Source organism: Lampetra fluviatilis, chromosome 64 (assembly GCF_964198595.1).
Source record: "Lampetra fluviatilis chromosome 64, kcLamFluv1.1, whole genome shotgun sequence".
Taxonomy (NCBI): Eukaryota; Metazoa; Chordata; class Hyperoartia; order Petromyzontiformes; family Petromyzontidae; genus Lampetra; species Lampetra fluviatilis.
The window spans coordinates 3,638,448-3,662,137 of record NC_136338.1 but is presented as its reverse complement, the minus strand read 5'-3'; the positions used below and the strand labels follow the sequence as shown (position 1 = coordinate 3,662,137).

Sequence of the window (23,690 nt, the reverse complement as noted above, 5' to 3'; positions counted from 1 at the left end):
ACGTCTGGGTTTGCAGGCGTCTTCAAATGAATCCGACCGAGAAGAGGGGGGGGGGGGCGCGGTTCCAACGACATCTGTCATCGGAACCAGTTCAACGCTTGCACCCAAATCTCATGAACCACCACCACCCAGCCCGCCCTCCCGCCCCGAACTATGCCGAATGACTGAGCATCTCAAGAAGCTGTCCGCGGTTTTAGGCGCTTGGCTGCTGCAGGTCGCAGGGAGGCGGGCGGGCGGGAAAGGTCAACAACCCTCGCGGGGAGAGAGAGAAAACGGCAGCAGCAGCAGCACCGGCCGCTTCTCCCAAGCGGCTCGCTCGGATAACCGAGACGTGGAACGGGATTCATTTTTGACGAATGTGTCTGTGTGTGCGCGTGTGTACAGCTAGTTGGTACAGTAGGGGGCACAGGTGGTGCATCAGCCAGTCATCTCGGTCATCTCGGTCAGTCGACCCGTGGCAACTGGGTCTGCCCCGTGACCTCCTGCCAACCGGGCGTTCGACACTTCACGTGGCAGCCTCAAGGTGCACTTGGCCTGGCACAAGCGTCGTGGTGACGTCACCGCCACTTAGTGGCGAATGGCGGTTGTTGTATGTATCTGTGTGTATGTGTGTGTGTATGTGTGTGTATGTATGTGTGTGTATCTGTGTGTTTATGTACTGTATCTGTGTATCTGTGTGTATGTGTATGTATCAGTGTGTGTATGTGTGTGTGTATGTGTATGTATGTACTGTATCTGTGTGTATGTGTGTGTGTATGTATCTGTGTGTATGTGTGTGCGTGTGAATGTGGCCTCAAGGTGCACATGGCCTGGCACAAGCGTCGTGGTGACGTCACCGCCACTTAGTGGCGAATGGCGGTTGTTGTATGTATCTGTGTGTATGTGTGTGTGTATGTGTGTGTATGTATGTGTGTGTATCTGTGTGTTTATGTACTGTATCTGTGTATCTGTGTGTATGTGTATGTATCAGTGTGTGTATGTGTGTGTGTATGTGTATGTATGTACTGTATCTGTGTGTATGTGTGTGTGTGTATGTGTATGTATCTGTGTGTATGTGTGTGCGTGTGAATGTGGCCTCAAGGTGCACATGGCCTGGCACAAGCGTCGTGGTGACGTCACCGCCACTTAGTGGCGAATGGCGGTTGTTGTTGTTGTACAGGAGACTTTCGGTAAACCGCGCTCATTGACGAGGACGGTCGCGGATACAACACAATCGAGGGTAATACAAATAATATCCATCTTCCGCGGATCTCTATGCCAAAAACCACGAACGCAGGTGGTTCTTAACGACGGTAATTGGTTCCACGAAACAGCTCGTCAAGCGATTCGGTCGCTAAGCGGGTAGAGGAAATGCACGTTGAAGGCTGAATGCGTTCCCCGATAGTATCGAAAGTGGCCCTTTTTCACCCAAAAAAGGTACTTTATAATATTCAAACAATGCATATTAATACAGCTACCAACAACATTCTAATCATAAACAGGTAATATTTTAAAAAAACGTGGTTAATGGATGCATTCATTAATATTTACTGGACCTACAACAGCCCGTCGTTAATAGGGGAATGGTCGGTAAGCGAATACATTGGGCTCTATTAGGACACTACACTACTCTATACACTACACTACTCTATACACTACACTATAGACTACACATTGGACTCTGTGGAGGCCCGTTATGAAGCTATTAGTCGTGAACAGGGGTTGTCGTTAAGAGGGGTTCTACTCTACACTACTATACACTACACTACTATACACTACACTTCTATACACTACACTATACACTACACTATACACTACACTATACACTACACTATACACTACTATACACTACTATACACTACACTACTATACACTACAATTCTATACGCTATTCACCAGAGGTGTGGACTCGAGTCATGTGACTTGGACTCGAGTCAGACTCGAGTCATGAATTTGATGACTTGCGACTCGACTTGGACTTGCATAACAATGACTTTGTCCCACCTATGAGATGTGGACTCGAGTCATGTGACTTGGACTCGAGTCAGACTCGAGTCATGAATTTGATGACTTGCGACTCGACTTGGACTTGCATAACAATGACTTTGTCCCACCTATGAGATGTGGACTCGAGTCATGTGACTTGGACTCGAGTCAGACTCGAGTCATGAATTTGATGACTTGCGACTCGACTTGGACTTGCATAACAATGACTTTGTCCCACCTCTGCTATTCACTACTATACACTATTCACTACTATACACAATTCACTACTAAACACTACGCTACTATACATTACCGATCAATGCGCGTGCTCAGCCATAACACTTAGACGACTCGGCCCACCAAGCGGACAACGGCAGAGCCACGCCAATCAACATCAACCAAACTCCGCCCCGCCCCTGTATGGACATTGCAACTACTGTACTGCAGAGTCGGCCGCAGCTGCACTGGAGCGACCACATTCACGTGTTTTGGAAGGGTTTGGGGAGGGGGGGGGGAGCTTACCCACACTTCACCGTACATGACCTGCGGCAAAGGGGGGGTGGCGGCAACCTGAGGCACGCCATCGACTTAAACTTTTTTTTTGTATCAATCTGCACGGCACAAGCGAGGCAAAACCTTTTTCGATTTAAAGCTTTCGTGACTGCAGGGATTCATCTTCTTGGTTCTTTCGGTAAAGTCACGTAGAAGGGAAGTAATAAATTAATAAAATAATAAATGTTTCATTTTTATTATTTTATTACTTCCCTTCTACGTGACTTTACCGAAAGAACCAAGAAGAAAAAATTAACCCGTGAAAACAAAGTTTTTCACCATAAATCCTTTATATGCGTGGCATCGGTTTTATTTTATTATTCATTTCTGTTTTTCTTGAGTAAGAGTTTCATTTTTATCACATTGGTATTTTAAATTAAATATGAAATTTATTTTTTCCTAAAAAGTGGAAAATTTAGGAAAAAAAATTTCACGAAAAGAAATTGTCACGCACAACGAGTCTGTGTGCAAAATGTCAGCTCGATTGGATCACGGGAAGTGGGTTAAAAAACGACCGAAAGATTTGCACGGCCGTAAGCGCGCAAGCAAGCAAGCAAGCGAACTTAATATAAAGGATTTAAAAAACAAAACCTTTCTGTTTTGCGCGATTACCGGAAGGGGGGGCGAGGGGGGGTTGGAGGGGGGGCGGGAGGGGGGTTGGACGGGGTGCGGGGGGCAGGAGGGAGGGATGGGGGAGGGGGGGGAACTTCCCCTCCCCCCCCCCGGTTAGTAACGGCCACAACCTGCGCAGTGACCGCGGGGGGTCTGTGGTTCGTTACCTGGTGCAGCGTGAGATTCTTGACGGTCACGCCCTTCTGGGGGTCCTCGTGCACGGCCAGGGGTCCCGACGGCATCAGCAGGTCTCGGATCTGCTCGTTGTAGACCTGGGGAGGGAGAGGTGGGGGGCGGGGGGGGGGCGGGGGGAAACGTACGTCGGTCACAACGGCCGCGGCACCGTCGCTCAACGGTCGCATGGGGTAGATGTCGACTACCTCGCCTGGTACGCAGGAGGTCGTGGGTTCGATCTCGAATCTGATGACGCCTGCTGTATATTTGGACCCAGCGGCCCTCTCTCTCTCTCATCATCACCACGGTGGCTAAGAGATGTCGACTACCTCGTCTGGTATGCAGGAGGTCGTGGGTTCCATCTCGACCCTGATGATGCCTGCTGTATATTTGGAGTCCACGACCCTCTCTATCTCTCATCACCACGGTGGCTAAGAGATGTTAACTACCTAGCCTGGTACGCAGGAGGTCGTGGGTTCGATCCTGACCCTGATGACGCCTGCTGTATATTTGGACCCAGCGGCCCTCTCGGTCTCTCACCATCAGCACGGTGGCTTAGAGATGTTAACTACCTCGCCTGGTATGCAGGACGTCGTGGGTTCGATCTCGACCCTGACGACGCCTGCTGTATATTTAGAGTCTGCGTCTGTATCTCTCATCATCACCACCACGGTGGCTAAGAGATGTTAACTACCTCGCACGGCATGCAAGAGGTCGTGGATTCGTTCCCAACTCTGATGCCTGCTGTATATTTGGAGTTTGCATGTTCTGCCTGTGGTCGCGTGGATTTTTCTCCAGGCCCTCCGGTTTCTCCCTCCGCGTGTATAAGCATGCGTTTAAAGGGGTAGTTGGCTGCGTTACATTGCCACGTGATGACAAGCCACTTCTTTTAGCTACCATCTGTGATATTAACTTGTCCGCGTAGACCCTACCTGCAATTTAGGTCATAATAAGTTATTAAATTCTTCAACATTGCTAGATTTTAATTGCATTCACACGCAATTAACACCCGGGACACTTTGTTCACACCTCACATCCTCATGACGACCAAGTAAATAATGAATCATTACTTATTACGACTCCGCTTGTTTACCCCGGAAAGCCTCACGGAGTCTCGTGACTATATTTTTTTTCAGAAGGGTCATTCCAAGTTTTCCCAGCGGAGGAGGGTAGCGATGATTGCTATGCAGTCGGTCATCGATCATTATCCGGCACTGGCGCGATGATCCGTGCTGCTTTAAACATTATCCGGCAGTCCCGGGCCGATCCGGCAAAAACCAGCAAATCCGCTCCAAAGGCTGTAACCCAGGCCGGCGATCGGCACCGTGTAACGTTAATAAAACAAATTAGCTATCCTTGATATCAGTGTTAAATATTAAATAGGTTACATTATACGCTACACACAACTTACTTACAACATACAAACTCTACTACATACAACTTACTACATACAAATCCTACATATAACTTGATTTCAGTGATAAATATTACAAATGGAACATTCCGCACGACACACAAGTTCAATAATGAAAACGCTGCACATATTTACATCACCTCATGCGGTACGTTACAGTAAATGCGGTAACTTTTTAAAGTAGAATATTTCGTGTACTTGTATGTTCATTTATGCCCATTTCATCGAGTGAACAAATTTTAAAAACACCAAAAACATAACAGCATCTAAAAAGCATTAATATTGATAGAAACATGGATAAACAGTGAATAAATAGAGCATAAAATAAACATTATTACGTTAGGCTGAGAAAAGCTTGCAGGCCAGTTGCTCTCAAAACGCTCATCAAAGGGGACGGGTTGCCGATTGGCTGAGGTCTGCTGCCAAGTCCACTTAGGAGCGCTCCGATTGGCCGAAAATTGTCGGGTCAGCGTAAAATCGTGAAACATGATCGTTAATCGAACATCAATCCATAATACAGGTTTTTTTTTTGGGGTTAAATCACGTAAGTATGAATGTGTCACTATGAGACCTCCTTTACCAGTGGCAAAATATAGTAATAGGTGTTTACCCTTTCAACTGGTACAAAAACTGACACCTTTATATAAGGCATCATGTTTGCAATAACCACAACACATGCAGTCAAAATGCAAACAAAAATAATACTCTGATAGTGTGCTGTCTTTGAGTTGTACGCCTTTTGGCGTCATCTGGTCCAACACCAATGGAGACTAGGCTCTAAAAAAAGCTGTCTCGGGTGTGGACCAATCAACTTCAAGGACAGTGCATACATTATCATCATCAGAGCTGTCTTCCCGACAGACCTGTTCTTCACCTGAGGACGGCTGTTTGAGTTGTGGCCGAAACGTCGTGAGAATTATTTTATAATGTTTTCTTTTTATTATTTTATTATTTCCCTTCTACGTGACTTTACCGAAAGAACCAAGAAGAAGAGTTGTTTATTTTTGTTTGCGTTTTAACTGCTTGTGTTGTGGTTATTGCAAACATGATGCCTTATATAAAGGTGTCAGTTTTTGTACCAGTTGAAAGGGTAAAAACCTATCATTATGAATGTGTCGTTAAACCCGCCACCACCCGACACAGCCGACCAGTAAGGTTTGTCACGTAAACGGAACATGAAAATTCGTTACCAGTACGGCACACCGGTGTGTAGAACAAGGCAAATTGACAACACGTACACAATCTGAGTACGACGTTTCGCCAGTACGTGTTAAACCGACGAACATTTATCATCAACAGAAACAGCCAATTGATCGCATCGTAAACCGAGGGACCGCTATGCACGCTCACGTGAACACACGTCGTATAAACGTTCGAATTGCATCCCGAGGGTCGCGTGCAGCGAGGGCGCGTGGGAGACAAGACAGCGAGCGGGTGGACGACAAGACACGTGACGGCACAACAACGCACCTCAAGGTAGGAGATGGCCACATCGCAGCGCTTCTCGTCCCGGATGTCGTTGATGTGACGGTAGAGGCTCACCATGGTGTGGAACATCACGCCCGGGCTGCCCGGCGCTCCCAGCATCGTGTGAGTCTTGCCCGAGCCCGTCGCTCCGTAGGCAAACACTGTCGCGCAAAACCCCCGCCAAAGATAAATAAACACGAAGGCAGTCTCCTCCTCTCGAGTTACGGGCGCCACGTGCATTCCAGTCGACGCTGCCGCATCGTTATCCTTGATAATTGTTTATAAATCCTTTATATTAAGTTCACTTGCTTTCTTGCGCGCTTACGACCGTGCAAATCTTTCGGTCGTTTTTTAACCCACTTCCCGTGATCCAATCGAGCTGACATTTTGCACACAGAATCGTTGTGCGTGACAATTTATTTTCGTGAAAAATTTTTTTCCATAACTTTACACTTTTTAGGGAAATTTTTATATTTAATTACCAATTGCTTAATGGTGGCAGGCAATCATCTGACCCATAGGTGGCAGCCATCTCAAGCCAGAGGACGAGAGGACTCTAGCCGCCACGCATATAAAGGATTTATAGTGAAAAACTTTGTTTTTACGGGTTAATTTTTTTTACCCTTTTATCTGGCAACAAAACTTCAAGGACAGTGCATACATTATCAGTTATGTTTTTTGTTTGCATTACGACTGCAGGTATTGTGGTCTATGCAAACATGACTCCTTGTAAAAAAGGTGTCAGTTTTGTTGCCAGATAAAAGGGTAAAAAACCAATTATCATATTTTTTCTTCTGGCAAATGAGGTTCCAATGGTGCAAATGCTTACCCCGAGCTCTCATACTCTGATGGTGCATTGTCTTTGAGTTGTGCGCCTTTTGGCGTCATCTGGTCCAACACCATGTGAAACAAGGCTCTAAGGAAAGCTGTCTCGGGTGTGGACCAATCAACCTCAAGGACAGTGCATACATTATCAGTTTTGTTTTTTTTTGCATTACGACTGCAGGTATTGTGGTCTATGCAAACATGACTCCTTGTAAAAAAAAAGGTGTCAGTTTTGTTGCCAGATAAAAGGGCAAAAAAACTATTATCATAATTTTTACTGGCAAATGAGGTTCCAATGATGTAAATGCTTTACCCCGAGCTCTCATACTCTGATGGTGCATTGTCTTTGAGTTTCGATTTAAAGCTTTCGTGACTGCAGGGATTCATCTTCTTGGTTCTTTTGGTAAAGTCACGTAGAAGGGAAATAATAAAATAATAAAAATAAAACCTAATAAATTAATTCTCACTACGTTTCAGCCACAACGCAAGCAGCCGTCCTCAGGTGAAGAACAGGTCTGTCGGAAAGACAACGCTTTTTACTTCAAAAGTTGTACAATCTCCTGTAGATGAAGATGACACTGGTTGTTCACGTTCTGCAGATGTAGATGCCACCACAGCAATCTATTGCGCGGCGGTTGAACTTACGACTCTCGGTTCGAACGGGCAACGGGACACAGAGATAGGTTTGTTTGTGTCTCTGAAAGTTGGCAAGTCAAATGTTCATAACCAGAGGAGTGCCTGTATTGCCATTAAACTTCCAATATTTATTTAGCAAACAAAATGTGGTGACCCTGACCGCCAGATAACATGGCAAGAAAAACGAAATCCAGCAGGGCTATTTGTGGTCTGACGAGAGATATTATCCATAAGGTACATCAACATAATTAACACAAACAATCTCGATAAGTTTTGGCATAATTGGTGAATGACCGGACACTTACGAACAACACTTTATTTAGATGGCAGACAGGGAGCAGAGCTCAATGAATGTGGCTCATCTTGATCATCAATTGTTGACCTTTGATGGTAGGTATGGGATTAGATATTAAATAAGTTTGTAGATGCTTTGGGAGTGACTGCTACCTGCAATAGCCACCAGGGAGAGCTGTCTGTTGCACCTGGCAAAATTCTAACGGTGATGCTACTCTTACGCTTCCGGCAGAGATCAAGGTTCCAAACACAGATTCACATCGGACCCACAGGGCAACAGAGGACGCAGAGACTTGCACACAACACATAAAACTCACGCGTATGGTGCGAAAGAAGTTCAACATACACACTTACACAGACCCAAAGGACGCATCGATGCACAAACAAAAGCCAAAGATCCCCCGTATATCCTGTAACAGACTGTTGGGGCAGGTGCTATCAGCAAGCACCTATGAAAGCAGGCACGGCACACGAGGGGGTGGGTGGCCAAACCCACGCCTGTCCGCCTTTGTCTCCCCAGTGGCGATGTTTACACACCGCACCGGGTGCCCATTTCAGGCCGAGTCCATCTAGGGGAGGCCCAGATAATCGTCACCGGTGTCGGACCGGAAAATCACCGGGTCCATTGCGCAAGCGCGCTAACCGCTACCCTACCGCTCTAAAACATAGACCAGGAATGGGGAACCTTTCATCTGCCAAGGGCCATTTGGATATTCATAACATCATTCGCGGGGCCAAACAAAATCATCAACTTCAAAATTAGCCCGTTATACTTGGTCAAACGTTTAATTAACTCGCCCCTAATGCGATGCCTGGAACTGCTTCTCTTTGGCGAGGCGTGTGTGATGTTAGCTGGTATTGATGTTGCTGCTGCTACTCGCAACTGCTTTTCCAGGTTTGCTCCTAGATGTATTGAATTTCGAGTCCCGCCTGCGGTTGCCTTGGCAGGGCCACACCAAATGATTTTGCGGGGCCTTGTACGGCCCGCGGACCGGACGTTCCCCACCCCTGACGTAGACCCACACATGACCTACACACCGACATAGACAAAGACCGCTCCCCACACACACACACACACACGTACACAGTGCCCACGTACTAACACCGAGTCTGTATTAAATTTTGATTTAAAGCTTTCGTGACTGCAGGGATTCATCTTCTTGGTTCTTTCGGTAAAGTCACGTAGAAGGGAAGTAATAAAATAATCAAAATAAAACATAACATAATAACATAATAATTTTATTATGTTTTATTTTATTATTTTATTATTTCCCTTCTACGTGACTTTACCGAAAGAACCAAGAAGACGAGTCTGTATTGTTATAAAGCAGGATGCGCTGCGCGGCCCGGTTACCCGTGCAGTTGAAGCCGTTGAGCGTGCCCTCGACGAGCGAGCGAGTGGAGCCCTCAAACACCTCCTCCTGCGTCGCCGTGTCGTCGAACACGCGGTCAAACACAAAGCGAAGGTCCTTGGGTTTGCGCGCCAGCATGTTGCGCTGCCGCAACTGCCGCCCCTGTAGGAAGCTGGGCTCCGCCTGCTCCTTGGGGTCCAGCACCAGCATCTGCTCGTCCACCACCTGCGCAACGGAACGGCACGAGATCGGGGGGGGGGGGAGAAGTTGACCGGCGTCAGTCGAAACCCCGAAGCGGCGATCGGAACGAAAAACAAGCGCGTCGCGCGTTTCCGGCGAGGATTGCCACGGCGGCGGCGATTTCTCACGATACGAAAATAAATCGTGACGCGGCGATTATTGCGATATTTGCTTCCCGAACCTCCTTGCCATTTATATTGTGCTCATGTGGACTTCACGCACGAAATTCACCCTAAAGTTCTTCAAGCTGCGGTCTTTGCAATCAGCAGCCACGTATCATGCTTGAAACGCACATACCGCAAAGCCCCCCCACCCCCCAATTAAATAGTTAAACTATCAATGAGGCATCACCCACCGTGTCCGCTGACTAACCATTGACAACGCAGAAACCCGGCTGCGTCTGCACGAGGCGATAGCGGCTTTTACGGTCGGCCGGGCGGCTCAGAGGTCAGAACGCCGCTAATCCAGCGCCGTTGAGATCGGCATGTCCCTGTTCGAGCTTGCCCGTCATTAAAAAAAACTGGGTTCTCAAGTGCAGCTTAGTCGATGGTCTCAACCCGTTCGAAACTAACTGTGCTAAAAAACAAGACTGTAAATTCGTGGGAGCGGAGGGTGGGTGGTGGAGGGAAGGAATCTACAGCACGTAGAAGGAAAGTAATAAAATAATAAAGACGGCTGCTTGCGTTGTGGCCGAAACGTCGTGAGAATTATTTTATTATGTTTTATTTTATTATTTCCTTCTACGTGACTTTACCGAAAGAACCAAGAAGATGAATCTACAGCAATTCGCTTAATTCCCAGTCCAATAATCAAAAACTGGCATTTCAATGTAAATCTTTATATCAATTCAGTAGAATTTAGAGGTTTTAGGGCAATGTTAAAAAAAAAAACACACGCACGTACACTAATCAAATTACCAAACAACAATATTGCCTGCGAATGCCTACGAGCTGAATCTCAGAGCGGAGCGCGCGTGGGGGGAGGTGTGAACGTCGGTTAAGATTATCTTAGGTAATTTCGGTGCTATAAATGTCCGTACGATGGGGCCACTTTGTCATGCAGGTCATTTGCGGCCAAGCCGCTCCTGAAAAACAATTTAAAACCTCAGCGGGCCTTGCCTGGTAGGGTGGTGGTGGTGGGGGGGGGAGTGGTTCAGTTTTGTTTGTATTTGTTTATGGGCGACTTGTTTACCCCCTCTTGTACTCCTCAATCCTATCGTGCCTTTTGTACTGCTTGTTGTTGTGACGTTCTTACCGCGTGCACCGACTGGACATCTGCGACAAAGGACTTCAGAATCTGCTGGGCAGAGGTCGCAAACGGGTTTTGATTCCTTACCCGTACCCGGTCGCACCAGGGACGCAAACGGGTACCTGTACCCGTACCCGGCCGTACCCGTACCCTACCCGTACCCGATACCCGTACCCTACCCGATAGCCGGCTACCCGTACCCGGCCGGGTACCCGTTTGCGACCCTGGTGCGGCCGGGTACGGGTAAGGAATCAAAACCCGTTTGCGACCTCTGGTCCACGCTCAACTGACGTTGGCTGTAATTGGCCACGGCCCCTGACATTGTGGCAAGCTTCGGGGCCACTTCTTGGAGTCGTGGAGTTCTGCCATTACTCGTACGGTACATTTCATTAAAGCGTGTTTATTAAAACGTTTTTTTATATTACTTATTGGCTTTTACTTGCCACCAGGAAGGGCCCCAATAATCCGCGAGAGGGCTCTGTCTCATGGGGCGTCCCGCGGCAGTGCAGACAGTCATCACACGGTACGGTAGAACCCCTGTTGACGAGCACCCCTGCTAACGACTGATCGCTTAACGACGGCCCTCCAGAGCCCAATGTGTAGTGTATAGTGTAAAGTAGTGTAGTGTATAGTGTAGTGTAGTGTATAGTGTAGTGTATAGTGTAGTGTATAGTGTAGTGTATAGTAGTGTATTGTATAGTGTAGTGTATTGTATAGTGTAGTGTATAGTAGTGTAGTGTATAGTAGTGTAGTATACAGTAGTGTAGTGTAAAGTAGTGTATAGTGTAGTGTAAATTAGTGTAGTGTAAAGTAGTGTAGTATAGAGTAGTGTAGTGTATAGTAGTGTAGTGTATAGTAGTGTAGTGTATAGTAGTGTAGTGTATAGTAGTGTAGTGTATAGTGTAGTGTAAAGTAGTGTAGTGTATAGTAGTGTAGTGTATAGCAGTGTAGTGTATATCAGTGTAGTGTAATGTAGTGTATAGTAGTGCAGTGCATAGTCGTGTATAGTAGTGTAGTGTATCGTAGTATTACAGTAGAACCCATCTTAATGTGTTAACGACTAATCGCTTAACCACAAGCCTCCATAGAGCCCAATGTGTTCGCCTAACGACCATTCCCCTCTAAACAACGGTGTTACAACGAACACAAGCAATCGGAACGAATTAAGCCTTTAACATGCATTTTCTATGCACGACCAAATCGCTCAACGACCGGTATCACGGAACCAATCACCGTCGTTAAAAGGAAGGGGTTCAACTGTACAGACCTTTGTTACGATATTCTTAGGTTTTTTTCGGTAAAGTCACGTAGGTAAAAAATTTAAATTAATAAAAGTTAAATAAAAATCACGACGTTTCGGAGGCAACACAAGCTTCCGTCTTCAGGTGGAACCGTCACAGCACGATAGCTGTATCAAGTGAGAGAAATTCCAAGAAAACAGTCCTTGTATATATACTGGTTGAGGGTGGGAGGAGCCAAGGTAGGCCCTGGATATTATTTTTGTGAGGTTCGGTGCGGCTGAAGCACGCTGTTAGGAATGAGCCTTTGTTGTGTAAACTAGGTGAGGCTGATGTAAAGGTGCGTGTAAAAGGGACTGAGCCTTTTTGTTAATGTAGAGATGATGATAGCTGTATCACTTGATACAGCTATCGTGCTGTGACGGTTCCACCTGAAGACGGAAGCTTGTGTTGCCTCCGAAACGTCGTGACTTTTATTTTATTTTTATTTTACTTTTATGAATTAAAAATTTTTACCTACGTGACTTTACCGAAAAAAACTAAGAATATGAATCCTTGCAGTCACGAAAGCTTCAAATCTAGCATCTGTTACGATCACAACACACGCGGATCGCGATACCAACGGCAAGCATCCGGTACGTGCGGGTTACACGCGACGTCCGATGGGAACCGGTCGAAATCGTAACCGAAAAATCCACGCATCCGTCCCGTTCATTTGCAAGTTTCCATCTTCGGCCAGCGCACATGACGTCCCAAGGCTCGCGATGACGAGCGGGCGGACGCACGACTAAGAGCCCTTGGCCACGCAATGCACATTTGTGAACGCGCGATTCTTACGAACCCCACGGTGATTAATGACCCCGAGCGCAAAATCCCTCAACGAAACCGGCGGCTGCATCCCAAGAAGTGAGTAACGGAGGTTATTTTCCTCTCGCGCGTCCGCTGGCGTCTATATTTCAAGTGGAATGGCTCGTGTCATCGCTCTCTCCAACGCCCACGCTGCATTTGTAACGTAATATTGCTCCCTCCAATAAGAAATTCTTCCAGGAGAGCCTCGCACCGACAATCGTCCCTTTCAGGGAAACAATAACAAGTAAACCAGTAAAAACAAAGTTTCCCACTATAAATCCTTTATATGCGTGGCATCGGGGCGGCTAGAGTCCTCTCGTCCTCTGGCTTGAGATGGCTGCCACCTATGGGTCAGATGATTGCCTGCCACCATTAAGCAATTGGTAATTAAATATAATTATTTTTTTCCTAAAAAGTGTAAAATTTTGGAGAAAAAAAATTCACGAAAAAAAATTGTCACGCACAACGAGTCTGTGTGCAAAATGTCAGCTCGATTGGATCACGGGAAGTGAGTGAAAAAACGACCGAAAGATTTGCACGGTCGTAAGCGCGCAAGCAAGCAAGCAAGTGAACTTAATATCAAGGATTTAAAAAGGCGTTCAGAGGGGCGGCCAACACTTGGCCAAGACGTGCCCCTTTATACCAATTAGGTTTCCGCGAAATTGTGTCAAGTTTCTCGCTCGCTGTGTTTGCAATCGCCGTCGACCGGGTAGAGACCTTCAACTCGGCTGCAAATGAGAACCCGGCTTGTGTTTAATGACGCGCGGGCGAGAACAGGGACATGCCGATCTCAGCGGCGCTCTGACCTCTGAGCCGCCCGGCTGACCGTAAAGCCGCTATCTCCTTGCGCAGATGCAGCCGGGTCTCCGCGCTGCGTTAATGATAAAAAAAATATATATATATATACACTCTTCGCCACTATAACACCCTGGCTATTATAATACATGTTTTTTTACCCTTCTATCTGGCAACAAAACTGACACCTTTTTTACAAGGAGTCATGTTTCCATAGACCACAATACCTGCAGCCATAATGCAAACAAAAAACATAACTCTGATAATATATGCACTGTCCTTGAAGTTGATTGGTCCACACCCAAGACAGCTTTCCTTAGAGCCTAGTCTCACATGGGTTGGACCAGATGACGCCAAAAGGCGCATACATTATCAGAATTATGTTTTTTGTTTGCATTATGGCTGCAGGTATTGTGGTCTATGCAAACATGACTCGTAAAAAAAAGGTGTCAGTTTTGTTTCCAGATAGAAGGGTAAAAAAAAACAATTATCATATTTATTTTACAAGGTAAGGCCCACTAAGCTATACAGCTCTTTTTTAGAAGCGACCAGGCTGCCACAAATCTTCAGTTCAGTTTATTTTGAAGTTCGCTGTGAGCTAGGAAGCCCTCAAGTCGGGTTTCACCAACACAAACGCACCGTTCCCGTGACAGACATGACACATCAGAGAAATATGAATGAACACTACAAATGAATAAATAAAACACGTGGTAATAAAGCATAGAATTATAAATATAAAATGTATCTTTGAAAACTTTTGGTCAATTCAAAAATAAAAACGAGTGGAAGATTAGGCGTAAAGCGTTGCAGTGGTAAAACAATTATCATATTTTTTACTGGAAAATGAGGTTCCAATGGTGTAAACCCTGGCTTTTTATCTAGTCGCTGTGACCAAATCACACAGAATGCGTCCGGTGTTGTCGCGCATCAGAAGACAAGTAAAAGCTTGAGTCCGGTCCGTACGCTACAGCTGGATATGATAATCTATTGCTGCAGCATTGGGGCTGGCTAGTACTTGGATAGGATGGGTTCAATACAGATCGATTCAGGAATCCATTGCTTTAATGCCATCTCCTGGCCTTCTCACAGGCCGGCTTTGCATCATCACATATCCCCCAGCAGTCTCCACACTCCAAGTAGTCCACTCGAGGGGCGGCAAAGATTCAACCAAATGAGACGCTGGAAAACATGTAAGTTTAACTATAATTTAAGACATTGGTGAAATACACGTGCTTCAATGCACGTAATTTACACCCAAAAGTAGAATATACATTATTTTGACCCCGGAATGAATCTAATTTGATGTGCTGAGTATAAGCGGGCAGCTTGCAAAAAGAATATTTAAAAAAAAAACATATCGAAAGGAAGCCACCCACTTTTATTCAGAACATCAAATTTTAATTAATGCCGGAGTCAAAATAATGTATTTCCTACTTTTTAGGGCAAATAAAAGTGTGCGTGCATTGAAAGCACGTGCTTTTTTTCCAAAACTGTCATATTAAGCTCGTAAAGATAATTTGTAGATGTATATAGTGATTCTAAGATCTCAATCCAGACACTAACAATAGTTTATTATACTGGTAGGAACCCACTGGTTCCACCAGCCCACAGGGGATTATTTTGTCCATCCGTCCATCGTGCAGGGAGGGGCTGGGTGGGGAGGGAGGGGCTGGGTGGGGAGGGTGGGGCTGGGTGGGGGGTGGGTAGGGAGGGGCTGGGTGGGGGGTGGGTCTGGGTGGGGAGGGGCTGGTCACCCCGTGGTGCCCTTATAAAACTCAACGTTTAACCTACTCACGCCGGCTTGTGCCCGCCCTCACAGTCGGGCATATTTGCGGAATACACCACGCCGCCGTTGACCCTGGCCATTGACCGAGCAACCCAACGTTCCTACCAGCTCCCTCCGCAGGAATGTGTTTGCCTGGATAATTCTAATATACATTTGAAATAGTGCAATAAAAATTTTTGTAAAAATCCCAGAGGCCCAGGATCGGCGGGACCTAGACCGGTTCTTTTTCATTAAATATTTAATCGTCACGCAAAGACGAGTCTGTGTGTACCACATTTCAGCACGTTGGGCTTCGTAGATATTAAGCGTCAAAGATTTGAAAGAATGTCAACAAAGCAGGGCAATTTAAATAAAAGTGTGTAAAAACAGATCCATCGGTTCACCTGTGCAGACGTAGAATGTGTCTGCGTCTGTTTTTCGTGTACGTATGTACGTTGAACTTCTTTCACGCTGTACGTAGCCAACCATGCCAATCGGAGGTGCCTGTCGGAGTAATCCTGGGAACTTGTGGCTACAACCAAACTAACCAGGCTCAAGCGCCTCTTTGCTTGCGAGATCCAGCGAGATGGGACGCTCACTGCACAGTGAGGCAGTGGGTCTCTACACTCATCACAATCCCAGAACTGTCCAGGCTGGGCCCTGCTTGGCTCGAGTGACACACGGCGGGAGAGACGCGACGCTCACTGCACAGTGAGGCAATGGCTCCCTACAATCATCACAATCCCAGTAGTGTCCAGGCTGGGCCCTGCTTGGCTCGAGTGACACACGGCGGGAGAGACGCGACGCTCACTGCACAGTGAGGCAATGGCTCCCTACAATCATCACAATCCCAGTAGTGTCCAGGCTGGGCCCTGCTTGGCTCGAGTGACACACGGCGGGAGAGACGCGACGCTCACTGCACAGTGAGGCAGTGGCTCCCTACAATCATCACAATCCCAGTAGTGTCCAGGCTGGCTCGAGTGACACACGGGGGGAGAGACGCGACGCTCACCTGAACGACGAGGCGGTGGTTGGTGTCCCTCTCGCGCGAGTTGGGCGGCCTCACGCGCACGATGACACGCATGTGGCTCGAGCCATCGCCGGGCCCGTCCGCCATGGTCTTTTTCGAGCGCCGGCGGTGGCTGCGACGACCGAACCTGAAGGCAGAGGTCGCAAACGGGTTTTGATTCCTTACCCGTACCCGGCCGCACCAGGGTCGCAAACGGGTACCCGTACCCGGCCGTACCTGTACCCTACCCGTACCCGGCCGGGTAGGGTACGGGTATCGGGTACCTGATTGCGACCTCTGGGATGAAACCATGTTGCAGGCGCGGGTGGGTTGATTCTAGGAACTTGAATTGTGAGAAGAGACAAGACGTTGGGAAATGAGTGACAAACAGTTACTCACCAGTGACTCGCGGCCTACCCGTATCCGGCCGCACCAGGGTCGCAAACGGGTACCCGTACCCGTACCCAGGCGGGTACGGGTAGCCGAGTATCGGGTAGGGTACGGGTATCGGGTACCCGGTTGCGACCTCTGCCTGAAGGACAAACGACCGCGGAGTCACGAGAAACTGGCTCGGTTGCTTTGCTTCAAGGGGAACGTACGAAGGGCTGCTTAGAAAGCCCTGAGCCCAGCCGGGATCTGGAGAGCTCCACCCGTCGCTAACCAGTGCGGCAGAGGACGCAAACGGGTTTTGATTCCTTACCCGTACCCGGCCGCACCAGGGTCGCAAATGGGTACCCGTACCCGGCCGGGTACGGGTACCCGTTCCCTACCCTACCCGAAATGAGTGACAAACGGTGACTCACCAGTGACTCACGGCCTACCCGTACCCGGCCACACCAGGGTCGCAAACGGCTACCCGTACCCGTACCCCGCCGGGTACGGGTAGCCGGGTATCGGGTAGGGTACGGGTATCGGGTACCCGGCTGCGACCTCTGCAGTGCGGTAAAGTGTCACCGCTGCCGTGCTGTTACCCTCCAGCAGTGGACTGACAAAGGTCCGAAAACTGTTCGAGTCTTGCCACGGTTTGTTGCTGTGTTCACCGCACGGTTATAATTAATTTTGCATTCAGGTTGAATGGCTGCGAGGGTAAAGTGAGTACAAAAGCACAATTATCAACAGTGGCGCATACCTCCAATTAGCACGACAAGGCTACGTACGGTGCGAAAGAAGTTCAACATACAGAACTGCAATTTAATAGAAAGTTTTTTCAGGAAACAATCCCGGCAGCGTCCCCAACGTACAGCATCGTACCTCGTACGCTGCTGCGTTTGCCTGCCGCGCGAAATTTAAAATATTCTACAATTTTGTCGTATCGCTATCGCTATCGTAAGATCGATATATCGGAAGTCGGACCGTCGTAACTCGGGGACTACCTGTACATGTATCGTTAATAGAAACGAAGGGACCCCTATGAGAGGCAGATCGCGAATCGAAATGTCGTTATTCGACGGCATTGTAAACTGGGGAAACCTCTAGAAAAGGCGAAAGTTCGGCTGAGAAATCGCTTTCTGCTGCCACCGCTGGCGAAAGCCAGAGGGTGTTTGGTCTACTCTTCCATGTTCGACCAAACGTGTTGTTGAAAGGGGTGGGGGGGGGAGGTTACTTACACTTTACCCCACCACACATGACCTGCCAATCAACTGGCAGTGAGAGTATGTCACAAAGAACTGCGGTAAAAAGATGCAAACCTTGAATTACCCGCAAAAATGTGAAGCCAAGAACGGCACCGTGTGGTATGCGCGCATACCACACGGTGAACAATGTTAAATGTGCTTTAACACAAAGCAATCGCCCACAAAGCAGAAGCGATGCTGCACATCTTTGGATATATTTAAAACACTGATTACATATTTGAATTTGTATAATACAATTGCACATTTTTTTTATCGTCACAATGGGACATACTTTAGGAATTGTGACGGTTGTGGTTTTTGGATTCGTGTATTTAAACCTTCATTGAAAATCACCGTCGAGATTCTATCGGAACGAAAATTAAATGTTTCCACAGGAACCGGAGTAATGTTGGACACAAGGACAGCGGTGACGCACGAGGGTGGGTGGTTCACAGAGAGATTTGTGAAACTCCCGAAATGGCTGGGGCTGCGAGGGGACCATGAGTGGTTAGTACAGCTGGTGGATTGAATCCATCAGCGTAGAGATTGCGTTTAGCTTCTCATATGCCCTTTCCTCCTAAGGGTCCTGTAATGGTCAAATATCTCAATGTAGGAGAGCAAGTGGATTGGATCCACCCACTTGTATTCAGCCCATTTTATTAATTCAGGGATCAAAATAATTTATTTTCTACTTTAGAGTGCAAATAAAAGTGTGTGTCCATTGAAAAACATGTTTTTCATTAGTATTTGTTCATGTTAATCTTGTAAAAAATTATTCGGATATGTACATATTAATTCTAACATCTCAATCCAGACACTAACAACAGTTGATTTTTGTCTGGATATTTCTAATATATATTTGAAATGGTGCAATAAAGTTTAAAAAAAACACGAAAAGGCCCAGGATCAGCGGGAATTGTCAAGTGAGAATACAACGAGTCTGTGTACAAATGTTCAGCTCAATAGGCTCCGTAGATCCGAAGAAATAAAGCGTCAACATTTGAAATAATATACAAACAGGGCAAGTTAATTAAAAGTGTGTAAAAAAGGGGCTTTAAAACACACGCTTCTGACAGCACGAAAACACCATGATACATCGGACTTACTTCGATAAGAATCAAGAAATTGATTGTGTGCATGTTGAAATTGGTAAGTTTGCATTTTAAGCACACTGTTTTAATAAACGTTCATGAGTTTGAGAATAATATAACTCTAATTCTGTGCATCACAATGACCATATTGGAATTGCCATCATGAATGGAGGTTCAATGATTTTTATAATAGCAATGTGGTTTTGAGCATGACTATTGATATTTTGGACTCATTTATGACAATGGATTGATGATTAAATTGTGATTTTGTTTTGCTCATCAATCAGGATACTGTTAATGATGCGCACGTTGATTAATTGTTGAAATCACGGAAAATTCAAGTTGCGTATACTCTCCAACCCCATTCCTCTCCCTACATATTCCCTTGATGGGTTTACGTGCCCACTTAAACCCATGGCGATGGTGGTAAAGATGATTCCCCCTCTTGCAGTAATAATAAAAGCACCTTGAACTGCTGAATTAAAAGGGCCGGTTGGTGTGCCGCCAATGCACGTTGGTTGTCACGGGCCCTCAAAACTCCAAGCCCGCACCACGTTCATTCGTTAGAATTTACTAAATAAAAAGTGTTACAGAAGGAACACACATTCCCCAATCCCCAAAAGTTGTACACGGTCTACAACACAACTCGAAGAACACCACCAGAGTAGTAGGTTTTTACCCTTTTAAACTGGTACCTACTACTATATTTTGCCACTGGTAAAAGAGATCTCATAGTGTAAATGCTTACCCCGAGCTCTCAATACTCTGATATTGCACTGTGTTTGAGTTGTACGCCTTCTGGTGTCATCTGGTCCAACACCAATGGGGACTAGGCTCTAAAGAAAGCTGTCTCGGGTGTGGACCAATCAACTTCAAGGACAGTGCATATAATTATCTTTATCAGAGTTGCTTCTTTTTGTTTGCTTTTTTGACTACTTGTGTTGTGGTTATTGCAAACACGATGCCTTGAATAAAGGTGTCAGTTTTGTACCAGTTTAAAAGGGTAAAAACCTACTACTATATTTTGCCACTGGTAAAAGAGATCTCGTAGTGTAAACACCACGAGACTTGCATCGCCATCATTCTCCCCTTCCCTCTCAAGCCATCGCAAGTCAATATTCAATCAACTGCAAACACGCGCAAATTGACCTCTCGACCCCAGGTTCGATCCCCTACCCCCTCCGCTCCACAGTTAACGCGATCAGACCCCGGGGGGTCAAATTAAAATTCTAATTGTGTCTTTGGTGACGTAAAGCAATCGGTGTAATTGTAACAGCGGGATGGTAATAGCAACTGCTGTATGTACATCTAATTATTATTGACAACGGGCGCGCTTTTGCGATATCTTGAGTGCGTCTTTGGTTTTGCCTAAACTTTACCAATCCGCAAGACAAGACGTGGCAAGGCACGTATTTGTTTGTTGTTGTACAGAGTTAGACTGATCACTTTAATCTAAATCGTCTTATGGTTGTTATTGTTTGACTTGCATCCCACTGGGATTTTTGCAGACAGCGTTGAAACACGGTGCCTTTTCTGGAAGACTTTGCGGTTTTTTTCCTGGATTTTTCTGTTTGCGCGTAGTCACTTTAAGATGTTCCTTGTTCATGTTTTTGTTTGTTGCGGTTGCACCCGATTCAAGAGCCGAATGGCTCACAGGGCTATACCTCTTCTTGGTTCTTTCGGTAAAGTCACGTAGAAGGGAATTAATAAAATAATAAAAATAAAACATAATTCTCACGACGTTTCGGAGGCAACACAAGCTTCCGTCTTCAGGTGGAACCGTCACAGCACGATAGCTGTATCAAGTACTATTATTTCCCTTCTACGTGACTTTACCAAAAGAACCAAGAAGATGAATCCCATCAGTCACGAAAGCTTTAAATCGAAGAGGGCTATACCTAATAAATGAAACTGAACGAGATCCAACCTGGCAGAATGGCAGAGTACCGTTAAGAGGTTTTGGGTGTTAGAACGCATAAATATAAATGTGTCGTGAAACCCAACACAGCCAATTAGTGAAGGCTTGTCACATTAACAAATTAAACACACGGGGAGTTATTTGACCATCATCTTGATGTGAAGCTTTCGTGACTGCAGGAATCCATACTCTTTGGTTCTTTCGGTAAAGTCACGTGGGTAGAAAAATAAAACACACTTTACCGAAAGAACCAAAGAGTACTTGACCATATCTTCTTGGTTCTTTCGGTAAAGTCGCGTAGAAGGGAAGTAATAAAATAATAAAAATAAAACATAATAAAATAATTCTCACGACGTTTCGGCCACAACGCAAGCAGCCGTCCTCAGGTGAAGAATGAAACACCACCAAGCTTGGAGCGTATATTTAAGCTGGGTTGGAGGGGGGAAGAAGAGCGCCTTGACAAAAGAAATTGCATATCAAGAGGAATTTAGCATGTTTATGGGAAATGCGTATTTATGGGAAATGTGTATGTGACCATACTTCACCACGCTGGTCAGAGGTGGTTGACAAGGGAGGGGGGGGGGTCCCCAGGACCGTATCGGGATATCACTTTGGTCACGGATATCAGCATCAGCCTGGAATCGAACTCGGGTGAATCCACTGTCGGTCACTGGGCGTTGCGTGACCATACTTCCCCACGCTGGTCAATGCAGGGTGCGTCGGCGCAATGGTAACTAACACCGGACACAACAGCACGGCGGCTACGTGAACGTTACAGACACATCGGCCTCCAAAAACAACAACAACCGCCATTCTCCACTAAGTAGCGGTGACGTCACCACGACGCTTGTGCCAGGCCATGTGCACCTTGAGGCTACCACGTGAAGTGTCGAACGCCCGCTGGCAGGAGGAGGTCACGGGGCAGACCCAGCAGGTGCCACGGGTCGACTGACTGAGATGATTGAGATGACCGAGATGACTGGCTGATGCACCACCTGTGCCCCATTACTGTGCCAATTTGCTGTGCTTTAGCAACACACACACACAACGCACGCTTTAGCACGGCAGCTTTAACTTCACCACCAACAACAACGACAGCGAGTGTGTGTGTGTGCACCTCATTGCGTCGTACAATTTGTACTATACGCTACAGCAACTTGAGTCGCTGTAGCGTATAGGTTTTGATTTTAGTTTGGAGAGAGGTGAGGTGGGTGGTGGTTGTTAGATTGCGTCAATAAATAAATATAACTGTGGCATCGTCATCAACCCCGCCAACGATCGCGTAAACAGAACGGGGCACAACTTATTCTCTTTGGGTCTTTCGGTAAAGTCACGTAGATAGTTTCAAAGAAAAATAACAAAAAAATTAACAACAAAAAAACCGACGGCGTTTCGATGGCAACACGCGATCGAGACGTCGTAGGCGGTTATTGTTTTGTTATTTCCTTTGAAGCCATCGACGTGGCTTTACCGAAAGACCCACAAGAATATGAATTAATGCAAGTCGCGAAAGCTTCAAGTCTAAAGATCGAAGCCACGAACATTTTTGTTGTTTAATAAAGCGCGGGGCAATGACCTAGTCGAGTCTAGGCCTCAAGGCTCACCGGCCTTTCACAACATACAGCGGCCGTAGCAGCAAAAGCAACGGATCTCCTGAGAGAATACTTTAAAACAAAACAACAATAACAACAACAACAGGCAAAAGTAAACGTAGCTTACCTTGACACTCACGAACTTTAATGATTAAAATAATAAGAAAAAAATAAACACGAACACAAGGGCGCGTAGCGGTTTCAGCGTCGGAAATTCAAATCGTAACGGCCGCTCTCCTCCCGCGATTTGATTGGTCGCCGCGTGCCAAGGTGGGGAGGGGGGGTGGAACTGCGATCCGATTGGTCGAGAGGCAAAATCTGGGCGTGGCTCCGGCGATGGCGCGCGCCGATTGGTCGACGGTTGTCCTATGCTAATTTTGTTACGCAAATTTATGTAATCTGTATGCTAACTAGGTTTATTTCTATTTAGTTGAATGTTTATGCTAATTTTGTTAAAATTTTAATGCTAGTTTGGTTCACATTTTATGCTGGTATAGTTACATTTTCATGATAATTTAGTTTAACTAATCATGCAAATTTCGTTAAAATTTAATATTAATTTAGTTTAATGTTTATGCTAGTTTAGCTAAACCCACCCACCAGGGGGGGGTGGACCTGCGATCCGATTGGTCGAGAGACAAAATCTGGGCGTGGCTCCGGCGATGGCGCGCGCCGATTGGCCGACGGTTGTCCTATGCTAATTTTTGTTACGCAAATTTATGCAATCTGTATGCTAATTTGGTACATTTCTATTTAGTTGAATGTTTATGCTAATTTTGTCAAATTTTTTATGCTAGTTTGGTTCCCATTTTATGCTGGTATAGTTACATTTTCATGAAAATTTAGTTTAACTAATCATGCAAATTTGGTTAAAATTTGATATTCATTTAGTTTAATGTTTATGCTAGTTTAGCTAAATCATCACCCACAACCACCCACCCATCAAATTTCGATTTAAAGCTTTCGTGACTGCAGGGATTCATCTTCTTGGTTCTTTCGGTAAAGTCACGTAGAATGGAAATAATAAAATTATAAAAATGA

The 23,690-nt window shown here is 46.2% G+C and overlaps 1 protein-coding gene across 1 annotated transcript in view; it reads right to left on the bottom strand.

Moving 5' to 3' along the window:
* LOC144951969 (kinesin-like protein KIF18A) overlaps positions 1–22,886 on the bottom strand; it is a 167,634-nt gene extending 144,748 nt beyond the window's left edge. The window contains exons 1-5 of the mRNA XM_078882341.1: positions 22,777–22,886; positions 16,439–16,583; positions 9,294–9,516; positions 6,188–6,345; positions 3,297–3,401 (exon numbers count right to left, since the gene is read on the bottom strand). Coding sequence (XP_078738467.1) covers positions 3,297–3,401; positions 6,188–6,345; positions 9,294–9,516; positions 16,439–16,543 — 591 coding nt within the window. The 5' untranslated portion in view covers positions 16,544–16,583; positions 22,777–22,886. The remainder of the gene's footprint in view (positions 1–3,296; positions 3,402–6,187; positions 6,346–9,293; positions 9,517–16,438; positions 16,584–22,776) is intronic.
* Positions 22,887–23,690: the final 804 nt, after the last annotated feature.